A 22,247-nucleotide genomic window follows, 5' to 3' on the forward strand; every position below is an offset into this window, starting at 1 on the left:
TGTGTGTCAAATCAATCCCAGCCACTTAACAGAAGTCATCTCCCGGAATGACTGAAAGGGGCATTGCTCAGTCATTTTCCTTTTGGCCAAGACTAGTAGTTTTGTTTTCCTAAAGCGGGAACATCTCGAGAGGGTGGGTCGGTGATTGTAAGACTTCACTCGAATTGGCATCTCTGTTTCAGCTCAAAGACTGGGAAAGTCAGATCCGAGCTGATATCCGACAGTTCCTGTCTATTCGTCATGATGAGAAGTTCTCTGGCAGAGCCATTGCACGAATATTTCATGGTATTGGTAAGGCACCTCCTACTCATTTATTAAAACTTTAAAAACGTGTTTCCGTGTTGAGCCTTACTGGATTTGGAGTGAATTTCTAATCCCACCTGCTGTCTTTTGCTAATTTTCCTCCTGTCCTCCCCTTGACCTTTTGGATTATGGTTATACAAGAGCCAGTTTGTGTCTCATTCAAGTGAGCTTTTCAAGAGGGTCTGAAGTGAGCATTAAAACTGTGTCACTGAGAGAGAAGCTCTATCGACAGGGTTACTGGAATGAAATATAGAGTGAGGTAGAAAGCTTTAAACAGATAAACAGAAGAGCGTGAAAGGTTATGTGGGAAAGGCAGTAAAGTGGAATTGAGTTATCGGATTAGCCATGATCTCATTCAGTGGTCGAACAGACTTGTTGGGTTGAATGCGGGTCCCATTTGTCAGCATTGGGTCCATAACCCCTTCAACCCTTCCTGTTCATTTACCCATCCAAATGTCTTGTAATTGTACTAGCCTCCACCACTTCCTTTGGCAAGTTGTTCCAAACATGCACCATCCATCTGTGTGAAAAAGTTGCCCCTTTGGTCCCTTTTATTTCTTTCTCCTCTCATCTTAAATCTATTGACTCTAGTTTAGACTCCCCTACCTAGATTTTTCACACACAGGGTGGAATGAGCTGCCAGAGGAAGTGGTGGAGGCTGGTACAATTGCAACATTTTCCAGGCATCTGGATGGGTTAATGAATAGGAAGGGTTTGGAGGGATATGGGCCAAATGGTGGCAAATGGGACTAGATTAGTTCAGGATATTTCATTGGCATGGACACATTGGACCGAAGGCTCTGTTTCTATGCTGCGCAACTCTGACTTACCTTTGCTCCCATACTTTTTTAGCCTTGGAACGAAATCAAGCATTCAGTCATGCAAGTGTCCTGACATTCAACAAGACCATTGCTGATTTCCATCAATTTTATCTTCCCAAACTAACCTCACGTCCTTACTTCCCTTCGTATTCGAAGGTCTTAACAACCTTTGTCTTGAATATAGTCAGAATCAGATCTAGGGTGGAAAATTGCAAAGATTGACCACCATCTGAGTGTGAAGGGGAAAACAAAACATTCTCCTCAGACCTAAATGGCCCAACTCCTTGTTCTGAGAAAAATAAAACAAAGAACTGTGGATGTTGAAAATCAGAAGCAAAAGCAGAAATTGCTGGGAAAACTCAGGCATTTGGCAGCATCTGTGGAGAGAAAACAGTTAATGTTTGGGGTCCAGCGACCCTTCTTCAGAACTATCAAACCAAAATGGTAACTCGACGTTTTCTCCCCAGATGCTGCCAGACCTGGTTTGCCAACAACTTCTGTTTCTGTTCCTTACTCTGAGACTCTGTCTCTGTCTCTGTGTTGTAGAAACGTGATCGCTAACGGGAATCCTGGTTAATTTGGTTTTCACTACTGTCACAATGTCATTCACCAAAGTGTGAAAACGGAATCATGGAGCTTGCCTTCCCCAGAAGAAACTGGTCAAACAGCTGGTTTTTAATGTGGTGGCCTACATGGTCATTTTCTGCTGCTCACTCAAGTTCCCAGATTTAATGCATGCATTTTCACCTTATGTGATGATGGGATCTCTGGGTTGATGTGTTTAGAGTCCAAGCATAACACCCTATGTGGTGCAGGCCATAATCGGTGACCTCAGTGCAACCCTGGAACTTTTAAAATGTATGTTCTTTCCTTGGATGTGACTGTTGCAGGTAACACCAGCTTTTGGTGTCCATCCCTAGTTGCCCTTGAGCTGAGTGGATTGGTAGGTCATTTCAGAGGGGTACAGGTGGGGAAGTCAAATGTAGATCAGGTAAGATGGTAGATTTCCCCCAAAAAAATCAGCACATTGATAGTTTCATTGTTGCCATAACTGAGATCAGCTTTCAGTTCCAGATTTACGAACTGAATTTAAATTCTTCCAGCTGCCATGTTGTGTGTGTGTGTGTGTGTGTGTACACACGTGCCTGGTTCTAGACTGCATCCATTCCCATTTGTCATTTCACCTGATGAAGCAGCAGCTTTCCGACAGCTTGTGATGTCAAATACATTTGCTGGACTATAACCAGGTGTCGTGTGATTTCTGACTTCTTCCACCCCAGTCCAACACCGGCACCTCCGTCTATTTCCATTGTCGCCCTCTTTCTGACATATATACTGTTCAGAGAGATGCTATGTTTATTGTCTAGACACGACATAGCTGCCACCATATGCTTTCTGTTAACAAGTGCAGTTGAGCTGAAATGTTTTTATTGGTTTTCCAGTTGTTATCTGACAAACATATAACATATTCTTGTTCTTTTCCTTCTGTTTACACAGAGAGCCCATGTTATCCAGCTCAGATCTACGGGCGAGATCGAAGATTCTGGCGCAAATATCTCCACTTTGATTTCAATGAACTAATACGGATGGCGACAGAGGAATTGATCAGAATGAAGTGAGCTCTGGCAGCCAGATCCCTGGGGTGGAATGTATGTTACCATAACATGGTTAGTGCTGCTATTAAACGTTGTAGCTACCTCTCAACTGTGCCACATAACACCTTCATTTGGGAGCAGTGATCTTAGATCCATGATGATTTTAGTATAATGGGCTGCTCTTTTCATCCCGATCCTGTGCAAGGAGGACGGCACAGCGGCTCAGTGGTTAGCACTGCTGCCTCACAATGCCAGGGACCCGGGTTCAATTCCAGCCTCGGGCGACTGACTGCGTGGAGTTTGCACATTCTCCCCGTGTCTGCGTGGGTTTCCTCCAGGTGCTCCGGTTTCTTCCCACAGTCCTAAGATGTGCGGGTCAGGTGAACTGGTCATGCTAAATTGCCCGTAGTGATAGGTGCATGAGTAGGTGAATGGGTCAGGGAGGGTCGGTGTGGACTGGTTGGGCCGAAGGGCCTTTTCCGCACTGTAGGGAATCAAATCTAATCAGACTCTGTCATTCAGAGTTTTCTTAGCTGTTGACTCATTGTGAATTTCAGGGCTGTTCCCTCTTCTCATCCTGCTTCCCAACTCAAAACCAAAAAAGCATGGGAATGTTACTAGGAACCGAGGAAAAACTAATTTCCATAAAGCAAGGGGAAGGAACCTTTTGAAATAGGATTTGTGATTAAATCATGGTTTCCATATTAAGCCTGGCATCCATTGGGCAGCTCCTGTTCACAGTGGTAGGGTTAAAGTCAGTGGGAGCTCTCAGATGTGCAGCTAATGCATGTCATGTTAACACAGGCTGCAGAGGAGTCCACCGGCAAATGATCCTTGGCAAACACTGGATAATAAAGCACTTTGTCATCACTGCTGCTTTGGTAACCATTTGCCATCAGTAGTTTTTGAAGTGCTCGAGCCATTAAATATATCTCAAAGCAATAATAATGGAACACTGACTCCCATTTAGATGATCCAGAACTGTGAAAACAGGTAGGCCTCTGGGACTGACGTTTTGTCAGAAATACTCTCGTGAATGAGATCCACCCAAAATATTCATTTCTCTTGGTTAGTATTAATGGTCGTGCTGCGTGTTCATACATGTTCTGACTTATTATTTCAGGCCTTCAACTTTTGTATTTTCCAATAATTTGTAAATCTGTAGTAACTTGAAATATTTGGCAGCTTCTTATTTTTAAATCAGAGCTGCTGAGTTTTTATGGAGGACCTAATGTTGTGTTAATACTAAATTATTTTAATTGATGTTCGAGGGTAAACGTTCAATGGTCATCGACAACCAGAGTAATTTCGCAATCACGTCTTCCAAATGTGCTTATTAATTCAGTTACTGCCTTCAAAACAGTCTCCTCTACTGCTGTAGCTCTGCAGAGGTGATGTACTGCGGTGAACAAGGCTTCCTGCATACAGGGGAATGTTCCAAAGGTATCACAATGTTCATGGGTCGTCATTTTACACAGCATTCTGACTGTCTTAAATCTATTTATATTTGTATTCAATTAGAAGTTTCATTTTATAACTAAGTACCTGGACTTTTTATGTTTTTTTTAAACAAATAAATTTTGCTTTGAGAAAGATTGGTCATATTCTTTCCACAATTTTATTGTTCTTGCATGACATCAGTTATTGTAGCTATCAAAGCAATATTCAAAACAGGAGGGAGAAAGCAAAGCAACAAACTATCAAGAAACATCAAACTTTTGGGTTTACTAGAATAGGTTATTTCCACCATTTCCAACTGTGGGAGCCATCTCAAACAGTCTATGATCATGTTTGTCTCTGGGTGAGTCAGTGTATCACTGAAATGGGAGAGACCCTGTGCGAGAGAGAGGAGGATGTGGAGTTAGAGTGATTGTTAGTTAACCATGAGTTGCCTGTGGCTTATGTGATTACCATTACTTCAGCTGAGAACTCAATCAAGCAAAGGAGCTTGCATTTAAACCTTTCACTGCCTCAGTACGAATGAAAATGCTTTACCACCACTGTGTAAAATGTGGTCGTTTCATACAAAAAAAGGTCTAGAAACCAGTTTGTACAAAGCAAGTTCCCACAGTGATAATGAGCAAATTAATTATTTTACTGATGTCAGTTGAGAATTAATGTTGACCAGGAGAGAGTACTTTGCTGCTTTTTGAATAGTATGCTAGCATCTTTTATGTCTAGTAGTGTAGATAGGCCCTGGTTTTATGAAGCAGGCCTGAGGAGGCACATGGCCTACCCTAATTCGTTTAATGTGTCATTCAAAACACACAGCCCCTCTGATGACGCAGTATTAAGCTGTAGAGTCTGTGCTGTGGGAGTGTCAGCCTGAACTGTGTGCACAAATCTCTGGAGCTGGACTTGAACCTCGACCCTCCGAACTCAGAAATTTGTGCTTATTACACTCTATATTTTCAACTCAATTGACTGATTCCATCATTTCACAATACGGTTCTCAATTTGACCTGATTTCAGTTTAAGAATATCTATTATGATCCCTGAAAGTTCAATGGGTTTAACACCACTCACCGATGATTTATCTGCAGTGCACTGCATCCCTGATTTATATTAGATCTTCAGTTATACAAGCCTCTGAGATTCTCTCCCTGAACTTCTCCTCCCCCTAGCCTTCAGGGCGTTTCTTAAAACCTACCTTATTGACCAATATTTTGTTAAACTTCCCTAAGGTCTCCTGTTGAAGTTTGGTGTCTAATTTTGTTTATGCTCCTGTTGAAGCACTTTGGGTGAGTTCAGTTGAATAAAGTTGCTATTTAAATGTAATCTGTAAAATGAAAGCTGCCAAAATGGTCCCTGTTGGAAATCTGAATAAGATGACAAGCCAACTGAAAGTGTTGAGTGTGACCTTTCGTTAGAACTTGAGGCAATTTCAAATCTTTCTGTTTTGATTGTAGCATTTTGTTTCATTTTCCTTATCTGTCCTCAGGATGTACAACTTATTTTTGCTCATCTAAAATAAGGGACACAATATATTCTCAGTTCTGCACTCGGATAGTCTGATCAGGTGATACTTTACCAAGCTCAGAGACACCTGTTTCCAGTCTGCATGAGGAGGTACTTGGAGGTGGAGCTCTGATCTGCAGGAGGGAATTGCAGTTGCTTCTTCCTGCATTTCTAACAATATCATGGCAGCTGGTCTGCAGTTAGCAAGGAAAGAATTTGGACTGATATAGTCCTTTTTTCACTTAAAAATGCTCCATTGCTTTGTAATGTCAGGAAAAGCATGACTACTAGTCAATATCCACATAGCAATGTCTCATCAGCAACAGGTTGTTGATCAGTTAATCTGAGTTGAGTAATAAATATTGGCCAGAAGACAAGCTTACTCCTCAGACAGTGGCGTCTTTTGCACCTATCTCAGCCAATGGGGTATTGGACTTGGAGTATTTTCTGGTTAAACATTAAATGTGAAAGACAGCACCCGCAACATGCAGGAATCCCTTCAGACTGCATCAGCCTCGCTTACAGTGGGTCTTGAATCTGTTACCTCCTGACTCAGAAAAGTGCTACTACTGAATCATATCGGGCAGATGTACGTTTGCGTGTTTTCATCAATCTGCAGAATTCTATAAAGCATTAAATGAAGCACTGATGGTGCCAGAGGCATTTGTACTAACAAGCGCGAATCAATCATATTTCCACACTTGATGGAAAAGCCAGTGTTTTTTTTCTTTAAATCTTCGGACAATTTTTTTTCTAAAAATTCATTGTAAATCTTGTTTAGCTATTGGCAAAATTCTAGGTGTCATAGCCCATCCATAATCTGTGATTTCCCAATCTGGGCTTGGAATCATCAGCAAGATCGCCTCGATTCTCGAGTGTTTCAGCTCAAGCAATCAAATTTCACTGCAGCTCTCGCCTGGCCATGAAGTCCTCTTGCATTCCATCCGTCGCTACCCTAAGGAGTGTCAATAAGATGAAGATTTATTAAAACAAATAATTCAACCTCAGTCACCCCCTCAATCTAGGTACTTAAATATTGTTAGCATTGGCTTTTACCATCCTGTTTTAGTCTTGAATATAATTAAACGTCTTATGCTGGACACACTTCTACAAGAATTCCACCTTGTCGTAATATTTTTGTCATATTTAGCAGAGTCATTGGGGACATTTAAGTGACTGCTGGATATGCACATGGATAGCAATGAATTGAGGGGTGCGTAGGTTAAGTTATTTTATTTTACATTAGGATTAATCCTCGGCACATCATCATGGGCCTTTTCTGTGCTGTACTTTTCCACATTCTATGTTCTATATTTATTGATATTTCTTATTCAATTTGTCCATCTCAGCAGTCACATTTTAGTTTCACGCTGCAGCCACTGGGTGGCCCATGTGGAGTAACTTTATGATACCTCCTGATTCTTCTTGTCTTGAATTTTTTTTAAAAACATATTTTCTATTTATCAATGACACTAAAATAGGTGGTATCACGGTATCAGAAATTGCAGCAGGACCTTGATCAGCTGGGGAAGTGGGTCAAGAAATAGCGAATGGAGTTTAATATAGATTAGTGTGAGGTCTTGCATTTTGGAAAGTCAAATCAAGGCAGAAGTTTCATGGTGAATGATAAGGCCTTAAGGAGTGTAGTGGAACAGAGAGAACTTGGAGTTCAGGGGCACGGTTCTCTGAAAGTGGAGTCCCAGGTTGACAGGGCAGTGAAGATGGCTTTTGGCACACTAGCCTTCAATAATCAGGCCACTGAGTATAGAAGTTGGGAGGTTATGTTGCAGTTGAACAGGACATTAGTGAGGCCAGTTTTGGAGTGTTCAGTTTTGGTCACCTTGCTGTGGGAAGGATGTTATTGAACTGGCAAGAGTGCAGAAGAAATTTACAAGGATGTTGCCAGGGCTGAGTGGTCTGAGTTACAGGGAGGATTTGGACAAGCAAGGACTTTTTTCTTCAGAGCGTAGGAGAATGAGGGGGGGGTCTTACAGAAATGTATAAGATCATGAGAGGCATGGATAGGGTGAATGCACTCAGTCTTTTTCCCAGGGTTGGGGAATCGAGAACTAGAGGGCATCAGTTTAAGGTTAGTGGAGAAAAAATAAAAGGGAACCCAAGGGGCAACGTTTTTCCACAGAGGGTGGTACATATGTGGAATGAACCACCAGCGGATATGGTTGAGGCGGGTACATTAACAACATTTAAAAGGCATTTGGACCAATACATGGATAGGAAAGGTTTAGAAGGATATGGGCCAAGTGCAGGGAAATGGGGTTAGCATTTATGGATATTTTGGTCGCCATGGACCAGTTTGGGCCAAAGGGCCTGTCTCTGTGCTGTAGGACTCAATATTTACTTGGGATGAAATACCATGGTTGCCGACTGTTTTGCCTTTTATGTGATGCAATGTTCCCCACTTGCCTGGATGCTGGAGCTCCAACAACACTCAAGAAGCTTGACACCATCCAGGACAAAGCAGCTCCTGCTTGATTGGCATTGCATCCAAGGAAGTAGGAGTATACGTAAGAGGGAAATCAGTAGGGCAAAAAGGGGACATGTGATAGCTTTGGCAAATAGAATTAAGGAGAATCCAAAGAGTTATTATAAATACATTAAGGACAAAAGGGTAACTAGGGAGAGAGGGCCCCTCAATGATCAGCAAGGCGGCCTTTGTGTGGAGCCGCAGAAAATGGGGGAGATACTAAATGAATATTTTGCATCAGTATTTACTGTGGAAAAGGATATGGAAGATATAGACTGTAGGGAAATAGTTGGTGACAGAAGAGGGAGTGCTGGATGTCTTGAAAAGCATAAAGGTGGATAAATCCCCAGGACCTGATCAGGTGTACCCGGGAACTCTGTGTGAAGCTAGAGAAGTGATTGCTGAGCCTCTTGCTGAGATATTTGTATCATCGATCGTCACAGGTGACTGCTGGAAGACGGGAAGTTGGCAAACATGGTGTCACTGTTTAAGAAGGGTGGTAAGGACAAGCCAGGGAACTATAGACCGGTGAGCCTGACGTCGGTGGTGGGCAAGTTGTTGGAGGGAATCCTGAGGGACAGGATATACATGTATTTGGAAAGACAAGGACTGATTAGGGATAGTCAACATGGTTTTGTGCGTGGGAAATCATGTCTCACAAACTTGATTGTTACTTCTTCAAAAAAAAACTCAAAGAGGATTAATGAGGGCAGAGCTGTAGATGTGATCTATATGGACTTCAATAAGGTGTTCAACAAGGTTCCCCATGGGGATTAGCAAGGTTAGACCTCACGGAATACAGGGAGAACTAGCCATTTGGATACAGAACTGGCTCAAAGACAGAGAGTGGTGGTGCAGGGTTGTTTTTCATAATGGAGGCCTGTGACCAGTGGAGCGTCACAAGGATCGGTGCTGTGCCCTCTGCGTTTTGTCATTTTTATATAAATGATTTGGATGCGAGCATAAGAGGTACAGTTAGTAAGTTTGCAGATGACACCAAAATTGGAGGTGTAGTGGACAGCGAAGAGGGCTACCTCAGATTACAACAGGAACTGGACCAGATGGGCCAATGGGCTGAGAAGTAGCAGATGGAGTTTAATTCAGATAAATGCAAGGTGCTGCATTTTAGGAAAGCAAATCTTAGCTGGACTTATACACTTAATGGTAAGGTCCTAAGGAGTGTTGCTGAACAGAGACCTTGGAGTGCAGGCTCATAGCTCCTTGAAAGTGGAGTTGCAGGTAGATAGGATAGTGAAGAAGGTGTTTGGCATGTTTTCCTTTATTGGTCAGAGTATTGAGTACAGGAGTTGGGAGGTCATGTTGTGGCTGTAAAGGACATTGGTCAGGCCACTGTTGAAATATTGCGTGCAATTCTGGTCTCCTTCCTATCGGAAAGATGTTGTGAAACTTGATTTGGAGATGCCGGTGTTGGACTGGGGTGTACAAAGTTAAAAATCACACACACCAGGTTATAGTCCAACAGATTTAATTGGAAGCACACTAACTTTCGGCGCGTCGCTCCTTCATCAGGTGATTGTGGAGGACACAATTATAAGGCACAGAATTTATAGCAAGAAATTACAGTGTGATGTAAATTCGAACAGATGAAAGACTCAACAATCAAGGTATTTTTCAATGTATAATTTCAGTTACATCACACTGTAATTTTTTATTATAAATTCTGTGTCTTAGGACTGACCCCTCCACTATCACCTGATGAAGGAGCAAAACGCTGAAAGCTAGTGTACTTCCAACTAAACCTGTTGGACTATAACCTGGTGTTGTGTGATTTTTAACATTGTGAAACTTGAAAGGGTTCAGAAAATTCCACTGATGGAATATTGCGTGCAATTCTGGTCTCCTCCTATCGGAAAGATGTTGTGAAATTTGAAAGGGTTTAGAAAAGATTTACAAGGATGTTGCCAGGGTTGGAGGATCCGAGCTACAGGGAAAGGCGGAAGAGGCTAGGGCTGTTTTCCTTGGAGTGTCGGAGGCTGAGGGGTGACCTTATAGAGGTTTACAAAATTATGAGGGGCATGGATAGGATAAATAGAAAAAGTCTTTTCCCAGGGGTGGGGGTGTCCAGAGCTAGAGGGTTTAGGGTGAGAGGGGAAAGATATAAAAGAGACCTACGGGGCAACTTTTTCACGCAGAGGGTGGTACGTGTATGGAATGAGCTGCCAGAGAAAGTGGTGGAGGCTGGTACAATTGCAACATTTAAGAGGCATTTGGATGGGTATATGAATAGGAAGAGTTTGGAGGGATATGGGCTGGGTGCTGGCAGATGGGATTAGATTGGGTTGGGATATCTGGTCGGCAGGGATGGGTTGGACCAAAGGGCCTGTTTCCATGCTGTACATCTCTATGACTCAATGACTCTCCACCACCCATGCTCTAGCAGCACTGTGTACTATGTACATGATGCAATTCAGAAATCCATCAAAGATCCTCAGATGGCACCTTCCAAACCCATGACCACTTCTGTCCAGAAGAACAAGGGCAGCAGATACATGGGAACACTACTAATACCAAGTTTCCCTCCAAGCCACTCACCATCCTGATTTGGAAATATATTACTGTTCCTTCACTGCTGCTGGGTCAAAATCCTAGAATTCCCTCCCGAATGACATTGTAGGTCAACCCACAGTAGGTGGACTACAGTGATTCAATAAGACAACTCACCACCATATTCTCAAGGGGCAATTAGTGACGGGTAATAAATGCTGGCACAGCCAGTGACACTCTCATCCCACAAATGATTTTTTGAAAAATTTTTTATTTTTCAGAGCAACACAAATTGGGCTGAATTATAATCCATATTAAATAGGGAATATTGTGCAGCTGAGTGTGTCATTTCACTGTACTGTGAAAGGTCGTTTTGTACACAGACAAACAATAATCTCATTTTCAGTTCTTTACCTAACCATAGAGCTGCATTGCCTTTGGCCGCAGTTTGTTCACTTGATTTTCTGCTGCATCCGCTCGCTCCTCTGCGTTTTGCAGCTCGTACCGTGCTTTCCGAAACTTTGAGAGGTTCATGTTGGCCTGTTCCTCCTGGAATCAGGGAAACACTCAGTTCATGTGGCAATATACACATGTTCATTAACTGTCCTGGTTACAGTAGACTGGCAATTTTGAGTTGACATTATGCAGAGTAAGTGCACACACCATTTGACGCTCACATAGATTATATCTCACTGAAACATTATTCTACACCTACAGGTAATCAGTATACCTAAAGCAGGGAGGACTCTTCTGATGCAGTGGTAGTGTCCGTACTTCTGAACTGGGAGGCCAAGGTTCAAGTGCTACCTGGTCCAACATCCCCGAGACGGTTGATTAGCAAAATACCCACATCTACACAAGCTGGGATTTCTCAGGGCTTGTACTCTTACTTATATTCTCGGATTGTACAATATTAAGGAAACTTTTCTCTACATTAACTAGTTAAGTATCCTTTCCATAACCTGCTATAATGTGTTTATAACCTGCTAGTATGAGCAGATGGTAGGAAAACAGTACCTCTGGTCTCGTCACCCACTCTTCGCCTGATCAACTGTATTCTGCTCAGCCTGAGTTGAATACTGACTGAGCATTACTCACTGCCTAGTAACCTTTAGAATAATAAGAGTTCAGGTAATTCATTGGCTACTTGTCCAAGTATTAGTCATTGTGCAGTAATGCATCGAGTAATGCAGAGTAAAGATTATTCACTGCCCAGTAACTCCTCGAGTAACTGAAGGATTGATGCTGGACAAATTACCTGGCATCCACTTAGTCACTGAAAAAGACAACAGCAGAAACAGTCCTGTCGACCCTGCAAGGTCCTCCTCACTAACACCCGAGAGCTAGTGCCAAAATTGGGAGAGCTGTCTCAGCCTCGAGTTGAGAGTGTGGTGCTGGAAAAGCACAGTAGGTCAGGCAGCATCCGAAGAGCAGGGAAATCAACGTTTCGGGCAAAAGCCCTTCATCAGGAATGTCTCACAGCCTAGTCAAGCAACAGCTTGATATAATCACACTCACGGAATCAAACCTTACAGGCAGTACTCCAGACACACCTGGATATGTCCTGTCTCACTGGCAGGACAGGCCCAGCTGAGGTGGCAGCACAATGAGATACAGTCGGGAGGCAATTGCCCTGGGCATCCTCAACATTGATTCCAGACCCAGGAAGTCTCCTGGCTTCAGGTTAAATATGGGCAAGGAGACCTCCTGCTGATTCCCACATCCTCCCTGAGGTGCTGAGTCAGTACTCCTCCATATTGAACAATGCTGAGGATGGTAAGGGCACAAGATGTACCCTGGGGGTTTCAATGTCCACCACCAAAGTGGCTCAGCAGGAATACCACTGATCACGCTGATTGGGTCCTAAAGGACACGGCTGGCAGACTGGGTCTGCGGCAGATGGTGAGAGAACCAACAAGAAGAAAAACATACTTGACCTCATCCTTACCAATCAGCCGGCTGTAGGTGCATCTGTCCATGATGGTATTGGTAAGAGTGACCACCACACTGTCCTTGTGGAGACAAAGTCCCACCTCCACATTGAGAATACCCTCCATCGTGTTGTGTGGTACTATCACCGTGCTAAATGGGAAAGATTTCGAACAGATCTGGCAACTCAAGACTGGGCATCCATGAGGTGCTGTGGTCCATCAACAGCAGCAGAACTATACTCCAGCACAATCTGAAACCTCATGGCCCGGCATATCCCCCACTTAACCATGACCATCACGCCAGGGGATCAACCCTGGTTCAGTGGAGAGTGCAGGAGGGGATGCCAGGAGCAGCACCAGGCATCTCTGAAGATGAGGTGTCAACCCGGTGAAGCTACCAAGCAGGACTACATCTGTGCTGAAAATGTGTTGCTGGAAAAGTGCAGCAGGTCAGGCAGCATCCAAGGAACAGGAAATTCGACGTTTCGGGCATAAGCCCTCCTGATGAAGGGCTTATGTCCGAAACGTCAAATTTCCTGTTCCTTGGATGCTGCCTGACCTGCTGTGCTTTTCCAGCAACACATTTTCAGGACTACATCTGTGCCCAACAGCATAAGCAGCAAGTGATAGACAGAGCAAAGCGATCCCACGACCAGTGGATCAGATCTAAGCTCTGCAGTTCTGGCCACGTGTAGTTGTGAATGGTGGTGGACAATTAGATAACTCACTAAAGGAGGAAGTTCCACAAATATCCTCATCCTCAGTGATAGAAGAGAGTAAACCATCAATGCCAAAGATAAGGCTGAAGCTTTCACAGTGATCTTCAGCTAGAAGTGCTGAGTGGATGATCCATCTCAGCCTCCTCCAGTGGTCCCCAGCTTTGCAGACACCAGCCTTCAGTCAATTTGATTCTCTCCATGTGATATCAAGAACCAGTTGGAGACAGTGGACACTGCAAAGGCCCTGACAGCATTCCAGCAATGGTACTGAAGACTTGTGCTCCAGAACTTGCCACTCCCCTCGCCAGGTTGTTCCAGTACAGTTACAACACTGGCATCTACCCAACAACATGGCAGATTGCCCAGGTGAGTCCTGTACATAAAAAGCAGAACAAATCCAACCCAGTCAATGACCACCTCATCAGTCTGTTCTCCATCATCAGTAAAGTGATGGAAGCTGTTATCAAGCAGCACCTGCTCAGCAATAACCTGCTCAGTGATGCCCAGTTTGGGTTCTGCCTGGGCCACTCAAGTCCTTGCTGTTGCAAGGTTAGGATCCTCATAAGTAGGTTACTGACTGCCTAGTAACTCCCATGAAGTATTGCAGAGTGAAGGTTACTTACGGCCTGCTCAGTTTGCTGCTTGTAACTTTTCATCTTCAGCTGCATTTGATCAATCACTTCCTGCAGCCTTTTCAAATTTTTTTGATCTTCTTCAGTCTGTTTAAAAGTAGAAATGAAAGGAAATATGTGAAAAACCAAAATGACTTGGGAAAGTAATACTAGATCGTCATTGCTTTCGGTCTGAAAGTCAGGCTAGGTTATTGGTGATGCCTCCTGTCCAGTTAGTGTCATGGCCTGTGACAGTGGGGCGATGCATATTGTCTATATTCTGAAGATAATGTCATGAGAAATTACATTTAAAAATTCATGTTCTGGATGACACATGGGGTACAAGAAAGAACAAGGAGGTACCTTAAAAATAATTCATAATCTTTTATTGGCCTCAGGAGGTCAAGAGGCAACCTTCTAGAAGTTTATAAAATAAATGACGAGTATAGATAGAGTTAACAGTGGTTGTCTTTTCCCGAGGATGTGAGATTTCAAAACTAGGGAGCACATTTTTAAGGAGAGAGATTTAAAAAAGACATGAGAGTCAAACCTTTCACACACAGCATTGGAATGAACATCCTGAGGAAGTGGTGGATATGCGCAGAATTACAATGTTTATCAGATATTTGGATAAGTACATAATTAGGAAAGGTTTGGAAGGATATGGGCCAAGTGCAGGCAGGTGGGACCAGTTGACTTTGGGTTGGAATGGTTGGACTGATGGGTCTGTTTACGTGCTGGATGACTACGACTCCGTAAGTGTGGCCAAAAGGAGGTTTATACATGAAGGCAGAAACCAAGTGAGCGTGCTGCACGTGTTTTTGTTATGGTGTAAATGGAGGTGGTTGAAACACCAAATTGGTTAGAAGTTGACGAAGGGGCAGTCTTGGAGAGACTGGTTTTCAGACGGGAAGCTTTGAGGAATGCTACAAGAAGTAGGGATAACAATAGCAGAGGTTCTGGTCATCATCTTCCAGTCCTTCTCCAACTCAGGGCTAGTGCCAGAGGAGAGGCCAAATGCAAATGTTACGCCCATGTTCAAAAAAAGGGTGTAGGTTAGATTACTTACAGTGTGGAAACAGGCCCTTCGGCCCAACAAGTCCACACCAACCCACCAAAGCGCAACCCACCCAGATCCATTCCCCTCCATCTAACACTACAGGCAATTTAGCATGGACAATTCACATAACCTGCACATTTTTGGACTGTGGGAGGAAACTGGAGGAAACCCACGAAGACACGGGGAGAATGTGCAAACTCCACACAGTCAGTCGCCTGAGGCAGGAATTGAACCCAGGTCTCTGGCGCTGTGAGGCAGCAGCGCGAACCACTGTGCCACCATGCCGCCCATGAAGGTGTAAGGGTAAGTACAGCAACTAAAGGCCAGTCAGTTTAACCTCGGTCGTGCGGAAGCTTCTAGAAAGTGTGGAGTTGTAGTTAGGGAGGAAGGTTGCTGCAGGATACAGATGAGTTGGAAAGTTGGGCAGATAAATGGCAGATAGGAGTTTAATCTGGATAAGTGTGATGCATTTTGGGAGGTCAAATGCAAGTGGCAAGTGTACAGTGAATGGCAGGACTCTAAGCAGCATTGAGGGATCTTGGGTAAAAAGGCCATAGCTCCCTGAAAGTGGCAACACAAACGACTAAAATGGTAAAGAAGGCATATGGCATGTTTGCCTTCATTGAGTGGGTCATTATGTATAAAAGCTGGCAGGTCATGTGGCAGCTGTACAAAACTTTAATTAGGCCACATTTGGAACATGAATATTGCGCCCAGTTCTCTCCCCACACTATAGAAAGGATGTGGAGGCTTTAGAGAGGGTGCAGAGGAGATTTACCAGGATATTGCCTGGATTGGAGTGTGTTTGCTATAAGGATTGTTTTTACTAGGGTGTTGGTGGCTGAGAAGCAAACTGTTTGAAGTGCATTGAATTATAAGCAGGCATTGGTCGGGTGGAGAGTCGGAATCGTTTTCCTATGGTGGAAATGTCAAGTACTAGGAGGCAAAGGTTAAAGGTGAGAGGGGGAAAGTTTAAAGGACGTGTCCACAGCAATTTTTTTTCCACAAAGGATGGTAGGTGTGTGGAATGCGCTGCCAGGGCGATGTTTGAGAGCCATTGAGACAGACACATGAACAGGAAGCGAATAGAGGGTATAGACCATGTGCAGGCAGATGGGATTATTCAGGTTAGCACAGACTTAGTGGGGCCTGTTGCTGTGCTGTACTGTTATGTGTTCTAAATACAACATGGGACTAGATCATCAACTTGGATAAAGTGGCGATTTAATTAAGCAAAACCAGCAAAGGTTGGTTAACGACAAATTGTGTTTGATGAGGTTGTTGGAATTTTCTGAAGCAGTGGGAGCATTAGCTGATGATGACGCAGTCAGTTACCTGGAAGTTGAGTTCTTTAACACAGCGTTCCTGCTTTCTTATTCCTCTTTGTAACTCAGCATTCTTCTTCTTCTCGATGGCAATCTCCTCCTCCAACCCTCGGACCTGCAGTTTGAGAAATAATCCCCACATTTTATTTAAAGGCAGCTCACCCACTGAAATCCAATAACAAGTTGAAATCCTAGACTTTAGCTGTGGAGTGGGGGGGTTTATCCGAATGGAAATCGCTGGAGGAGTTGGGAGTTTACATGCACCACATTTGTATTTCATTAATGAGGCAGACACTGTTGTGGGATAATTTAGTTAGGCCAAGATTGTGCCATCATTGTCACTATGACAACCTTCACCAACATGCGGCCTAATGGAGAGTGAATATTTTTATGAAAATCCACTTTCTGGAACAGGAAGTGTAGTACTGTATGTAACCTTTGTAGGGACCCAGTGGTTTTCTCTGTGTACTCTCCTGTTTATTAATCCTCCCATTGGCCACTGCTAACCCATCTAATCAGCCTGTCGACACTGTCATGTATTAATAGGCCTTCCTTCTCACTACATAACAACTTCAGGAGGTCAACTTACTGATCATAACTCATACATTCATGTCAAGATCATTAATGCATGCTACAGACATCAGGGACACAGCACCAAACCCTGTGGTACATCACTAGAGCTGAAAATGTGTTGCTGGAAAAGCGCAGCAGGTCAGGCAGCATCCAAAGAACAGGAGAATCGACGTTTCGGGCATGAGCCCTTCTTCAGGGAGGGCTCATGCTACGCTTTTCCAGTGCTGCCTGACCTGCTGCACTTTTCCAGCAACACATTTTCAGCTCTGATCTCCAGCATCTGCAGTCCTCACTTTCTCCTCGTACATCATTAGACACAAGCTTCCAGTCACCAAAACATCCTTTGGCCGTCACCCTCTGTTTCCTGCCACTAAGCCAATTCTGGACCCAATTTGCCCTGGATCCCATGGGATCTTACATCCTGATCAGTTTCCCATGCGAGACTTTGTCAAAAGCTTTACTGAATTCCATGTAGCCTCCATGACTCTCATCTGCATACCCAGTCACCTCCTTGAATAATTCAATCCAATTTGTTAGACATGATCTTCCCCTTTCAAAGCCATGGTGACTATCCTTGATTAATCCATGTCTTCCCAAGTACAGATTAATTCTGTCCGTCAGAGTTTTTCCTATAGTTTCCCCTCAGTGTTTTCCCTATAATTTCCATACCACAGATGTTAGATTCACTGGCCTATACTTTCCTGGTTTACCCCTACCACCCTTCTTGCGTTTTGGTACTACTTTAACCATGCTCCTGTCCTTTGGCACCCCTCATGGCCAGAGAATATTTGAAAATTAAAGTCAGAACCTCTGCAATCTCGTCCCATGTGTCACAGAGGAGCCTGGAATTCATCTCATCTGGGCCTGGATATTTATCCACTTTCAAGTTCACTAAAATCACTAATACCCTTTTCCTCGCAATGCTAATCTATTCAAGTATATCACAACCTCAGTTCTGATTTCTATATGTACAACAATCTTCTCTATCATGAATAGAAATGCAAAGTACTCATTTAAAATATCAGATATGTCTTCCACTCCACACAGATTGCCACTTTCATTCTTAATGAGCCCTATTCTTTCCCAAGTGATTCTCTTTCCCCTAATATGCATATAAAACACCGATGGATTTTTCTTTATTTTAGCCGTCAGTGCTTTTTCACAGCTCTTCTCTTTTCGAATCTCCTTTTAAAACCATCCCCTGTACATTTGATACTCTTCTAGAGATAGTCTCGAGCGACCTACAGTCAGAGAAATGCTCTTCTGCCCATTGACTCTCTGCTGCTCAAAAGTAGCCTTCCAACAATTCTAAGCACTTTCCAGCACTTGGTCCATAACCTCATATGGTCTATAACTTAAATATTCTTAAATGTTACTTCTTAAATTACTGATTAAAAAGAGGAGGCAAAGGAGCAGATATGAATGGTAAGGGACATGTGGTCTGAGGCGCATTTGTTTTAATGGAAGAAGTGTAGTAGGTAAGGCAGATGAACTTGGGGCTTGGATTAGTACCTGGCAGCATTATTGCTGTTACTGAGACTTGGTTGATGGAAGGGCATGATTGGCAGCTAAATATCCCAGGATATCACGGGATAGGTAGGGAGGTAAAAGGGGTAGAGGAGTTGTATTACTGCTCAAAGAAAATATCACAGCTGTGCTGAAGGAGGGCACTGTGTACCTCACTCGAGCAGTGAGACAATATGGGAGAGCTCAGAAATAGGAAGGCTGCAGTAACAATGTTGGGGCTCTACTCCAGGTCTCCTAACAGCGAGTGTGAGATAGAGGTGCAAATATGTAAACAGGTTATGGAAAGATGTAGGAGCAACAGGGTGGTGGTGATAGGAGATTTTAATTTTCCCAACACTGACTGGGATTCACTTCGATGAAACAGAATTTGTAAGGAGCATCCAGGAGGGGGTTTTATAGAGCAGTATGTAAACAGGCCAACTCGGGAAGGGGCCAAACTGGACCTGGTGTTGGGGAGTGAGCCCAGCCACGTGGTTAAAGTTTCAATAGGGGACTACTTTGGGAATAGTGATCACAATTCCATAAATATTAGAATACTCATGGACAAAGACAAGAGTGGTCCTGAAGGAAGAGTGCTAAATTGGGAGAGGCCAACGATAGCAAAATTTGGCAGGAGCTGGGGAATGTGAATTGGGAGCAGCTATTTGAGGGTCAATTCATATTTTATATATGGGATGCTTTTAAAGAGAGGTTGGTTAGAGTGTAGGACAGACATGTCCCTGTGAAAATGAGGGAGGGAAATGGCAAGATTAGGGAACCATGGATGCCAGGTGAAATTGTAAAGACTAGCTAAGAGGAAAAAGGATGCGTACATTAGGTCTTGCGGCCTGAAGACAGACGAAGCTTTGGAAGAATATCAGGAATGTAGGACCAATTTGAAACGAGGAATTAAGAGGGCTAAAAGAGGTCATGAGATATCTTTAGCAAACAGGGTTAGGGAAAGTCCCAAAACCTTTTCTCATATATAAGGAGCAAGAGGGTAATGAGAGAAAGGGTTGGCCACTCAAGGACAAAGGAGGAAGGTTGCGGAATCAGAGAAAACAAGTGAGATTCTTAATGAGTACTTTGCATCGATATTCATCGAGGAGATGAATATTGAGGTTAGGGATAGATCTTTGATTACTCTAGGTCAAGTTGGCTTAAGGGAGGGAGGAAGTTTTGGGTACTCTAAGAGACATTAAGGTAGACAAGTCCCCAGATCCAGATGGGATCTAACCCAGGTTACTGAGGGAAATGAGAGAGGAAATAGCTGGGGCTTTAACAGATATCTTTGCAGCATCCTTGAACACAGGTGAGGTCCCGGAGGACTGGAGAGTTGCTAATAACAAAGAACAGAGAAAATGTACAGCTCAGGAACAGGCCCTTCAGCCCTCCAAGCCTGAGCCGATCTAAATCTACTGCTTTAACCTTTCGCCCAATTCCTAAGCATCTGTATCCCTCTGCTCCCCACCTACTCATGCATCTGTCCAGACGCATCTTAAATAAATCTACCATGCCTGCCTCTACCACCGCTGCTGGCAACGCGTTCCAAACACCCACCATCCTCTCTGTGTGAAGTACTTGCCGCATGTATCCCCCTTAAACTTTTCACCTCTCACCTTGAAAGCATGACCTCTCATTATTGAATCCTTCACCCTGGGAAAAAACGTATCTCTATCCACCCTGTCTATACCCTTCATGATTTTGTAAACTTCAATCAGGATCACCCTCAATCTCCTTTTTTCTAATGAAAACAGTCCTAACCTACTCAACCTCTCTTCATAGCTAGCACCTTCCATACCAGGCAATATCCTTGTAAACATTCTCTGCACCCTCTCCAAAGCATCCACATACTTTTGGTAATGTGGCGACCAGAACTGTACACAGTATTCTAAATGCAGCCAAACCAATGTCCTATACAATTTTAACATGACCTGCCAGCTCTTATACTCAATACCTCATCCAATGAAGACAAGCATACTATATGCCTTCTTGACCACTCTATCCACCTGTGCAGCCACCTTCAGGGTACAATGGACCTGCACTCCCAGATCTCTCTGTCCATCAACATTTCCCAAGGCCCTTCCATTCACTATATAATTCACTCTAGAATTAGACTTCCCAAAATGCATCACCTCACATTTGCCTGGATTGAACTCCACCTTCCACTTTTCCACCCAACTTTCCAACCTATCTATATTCTCCTGTATTCTTTGTCAGTTCCCTATGCTTTCTGCTACTCCACCAATCTTTGTGTCATCTGCAAACTTGCTGATCATACCAACAGTGCCCTCTTCCAGATCATTTATGTATATCACAAGCAACAGTGGCCCCAGCACTGACCCCTGTGGAACACCACTGGTCACCTTTCTCCATTTCAAGAAACTCCGTTCAACTACTTCTCTCTGTCTCCTGTTGCTCAACCAGTTCTTTATCCACCTAGCTAGAACACCCTGCACACCATGTGACTTCAATTTCTCTATTAGTCTACCATGGGGAACTAGCCCCAGCTATTTCCTCTCTTTCCTCCCTCAACAACCTTGAATAGATTCCGTCCGGTCCTGGGGATTTGTCCACCTTAATAGCCTCTAGCCTACCCAACACATCTTCCCTACTTATGTCATCGTGATCCAGAGTAATCAAACTTCTATCCCTAATCTCAACATCCATCATGTTCCTCTCCTCAGTGAAAACTTCTAAAGTAATCATTCAGCATCTCACCCATTCTCTCAGGTTCGGCGCACAGCCTTCCTTCATTATTCTTTAGTGGACCAATCCTTTCTCTAGTTACCCGCTTGCTTCTGACATAAGAATAAATGCTTTGGGATTTTCCTTAATTCTGCTCGCTAAAGCTATTTCATGACCCTTTTAGCCCGCTTGATTCCTCGTTTAAGACACCTCCTACTCTTCCGATATTCTTCCAGGGCCAGTTCTGTTCTTAGCTGCCTAGACCTTATGTACACTTCCCTTTTCCTCCTGGCTAGTCGGACGATTTCTCCTGTCATCCACGGTTCACAAATTTTGCCTTTCCTATCCTTCGCTTTCAACAGGACAAGATTCAAGATGTGCTAGAAAAGCACAGCAGGTCAGGCAGCATCTGAGGAGCAGGAAAACCAACGTTTCGGCAAAGGCCCTTCATTAGGAAATCTGTTTTCCCAATGAAGGGCTTTTGCCTGAAACGTTGATTTTCCTGCTCCTTGGATGCTGCCTGACCTGCTGTGCTTTTCCAGCACCACTCTAATCTTGACTCTGATCTCAAGCATCTGCAATACCCACTTTCTCCTTTCAAAGGGACATGCCTATCCTGCACTATCTTTAACCTCTCTTTGAAAGCCTCCCACATCTCAAATGTGGACTTCCCTTCAAATAGCTGTGTCCAATCCACATTTCCCAGCTCCTGCCTAATTTTGATATAATTGGCCTTGGTCCAGTTTAGTACCACTCTCTTCTTTGTCTACGAGAATTATGGACACTGTTCCCAAAGAAATCCCCCATTGCAACTTCTACCACCTGTCCTGGCTTGTTCCCCAATTCCAGGTCCTATATGGCCCCTTCCCTCGTCAGACTATTGACATACTGCTCTAGAAAACTCTCCTGGACGCTTCTTACAAATTCTGCCCCATCCAGACACCTGACGCTAAGTGTATCCTAGTCAATGTTGGGAAAATTAAAATCTGTCATCACCAATCCAAGATGGAGGACAGGAAAAATTTCTGTCTGTAAGAGCTGCTCCTTTTTTGAGGTATTTTAGGTGTTGTTGGTGATTTCCTCGAATTCCAGGAGCAGCAATGACAGTTTTATATGCTGTTGCATTGTTTTGGAACTGTGGGAAAAAAAGTCAAAGCAACAGCAGTT

At 43.7% G+C, this 22,247-nt stretch overlaps 2 protein-coding genes across 2 annotated transcripts in view; one reads left to right on the forward strand and one right to left on the reverse strand.

Moving 5' to 3' along the window:
- Positions 1 to 3,896, forward strand: part of recql4 (RecQ helicase-like 4) — an 80,287-nt gene extending 76,391 nt beyond the window's left edge. The window contains exons 24-25 of the mRNA XM_060825219.1: positions 183 to 291; positions 2,622 to 3,896. Coding sequence (XP_060681202.1) covers positions 183 to 291; positions 2,622 to 2,743 — 231 coding nt within the window. The 3' untranslated portion in view covers positions 2,744 to 3,896. The remainder of the gene's footprint in view (positions 1 to 182; positions 292 to 2,621) is intronic.
- A 505-nt stretch (positions 3,897 to 4,401) lies between these two features.
- Positions 4,402 to 22,247, reverse strand: part of LOC132815876 (myosin-7B-like) — a 142,538-nt gene continuing 124,692 nt past the window's right edge. The window contains exons 38-41 of the mRNA XM_060825218.1: positions 16,324 to 16,428; positions 13,941 to 14,036; positions 11,082 to 11,216; positions 4,402 to 6,632 (exon numbers count right to left, since the gene is read on the reverse strand). Coding sequence (XP_060681201.1) covers positions 11,082 to 11,216; positions 13,941 to 14,036; positions 16,324 to 16,428 — 336 coding nt within the window. The 3' untranslated portion in view covers positions 4,402 to 6,632. The remainder of the gene's footprint in view (positions 6,633 to 11,081; positions 11,217 to 13,940; positions 14,037 to 16,323; positions 16,429 to 22,247) is intronic.

The sequence above is a fragment of the Hemiscyllium ocellatum genome, chromosome 5, assembly GCF_020745735.1.
Source record: "Hemiscyllium ocellatum isolate sHemOce1 chromosome 5, sHemOce1.pat.X.cur, whole genome shotgun sequence".
Taxonomy (NCBI): Eukaryota; Metazoa; Chordata; class Chondrichthyes; order Orectolobiformes; family Hemiscylliidae; genus Hemiscyllium; species Hemiscyllium ocellatum.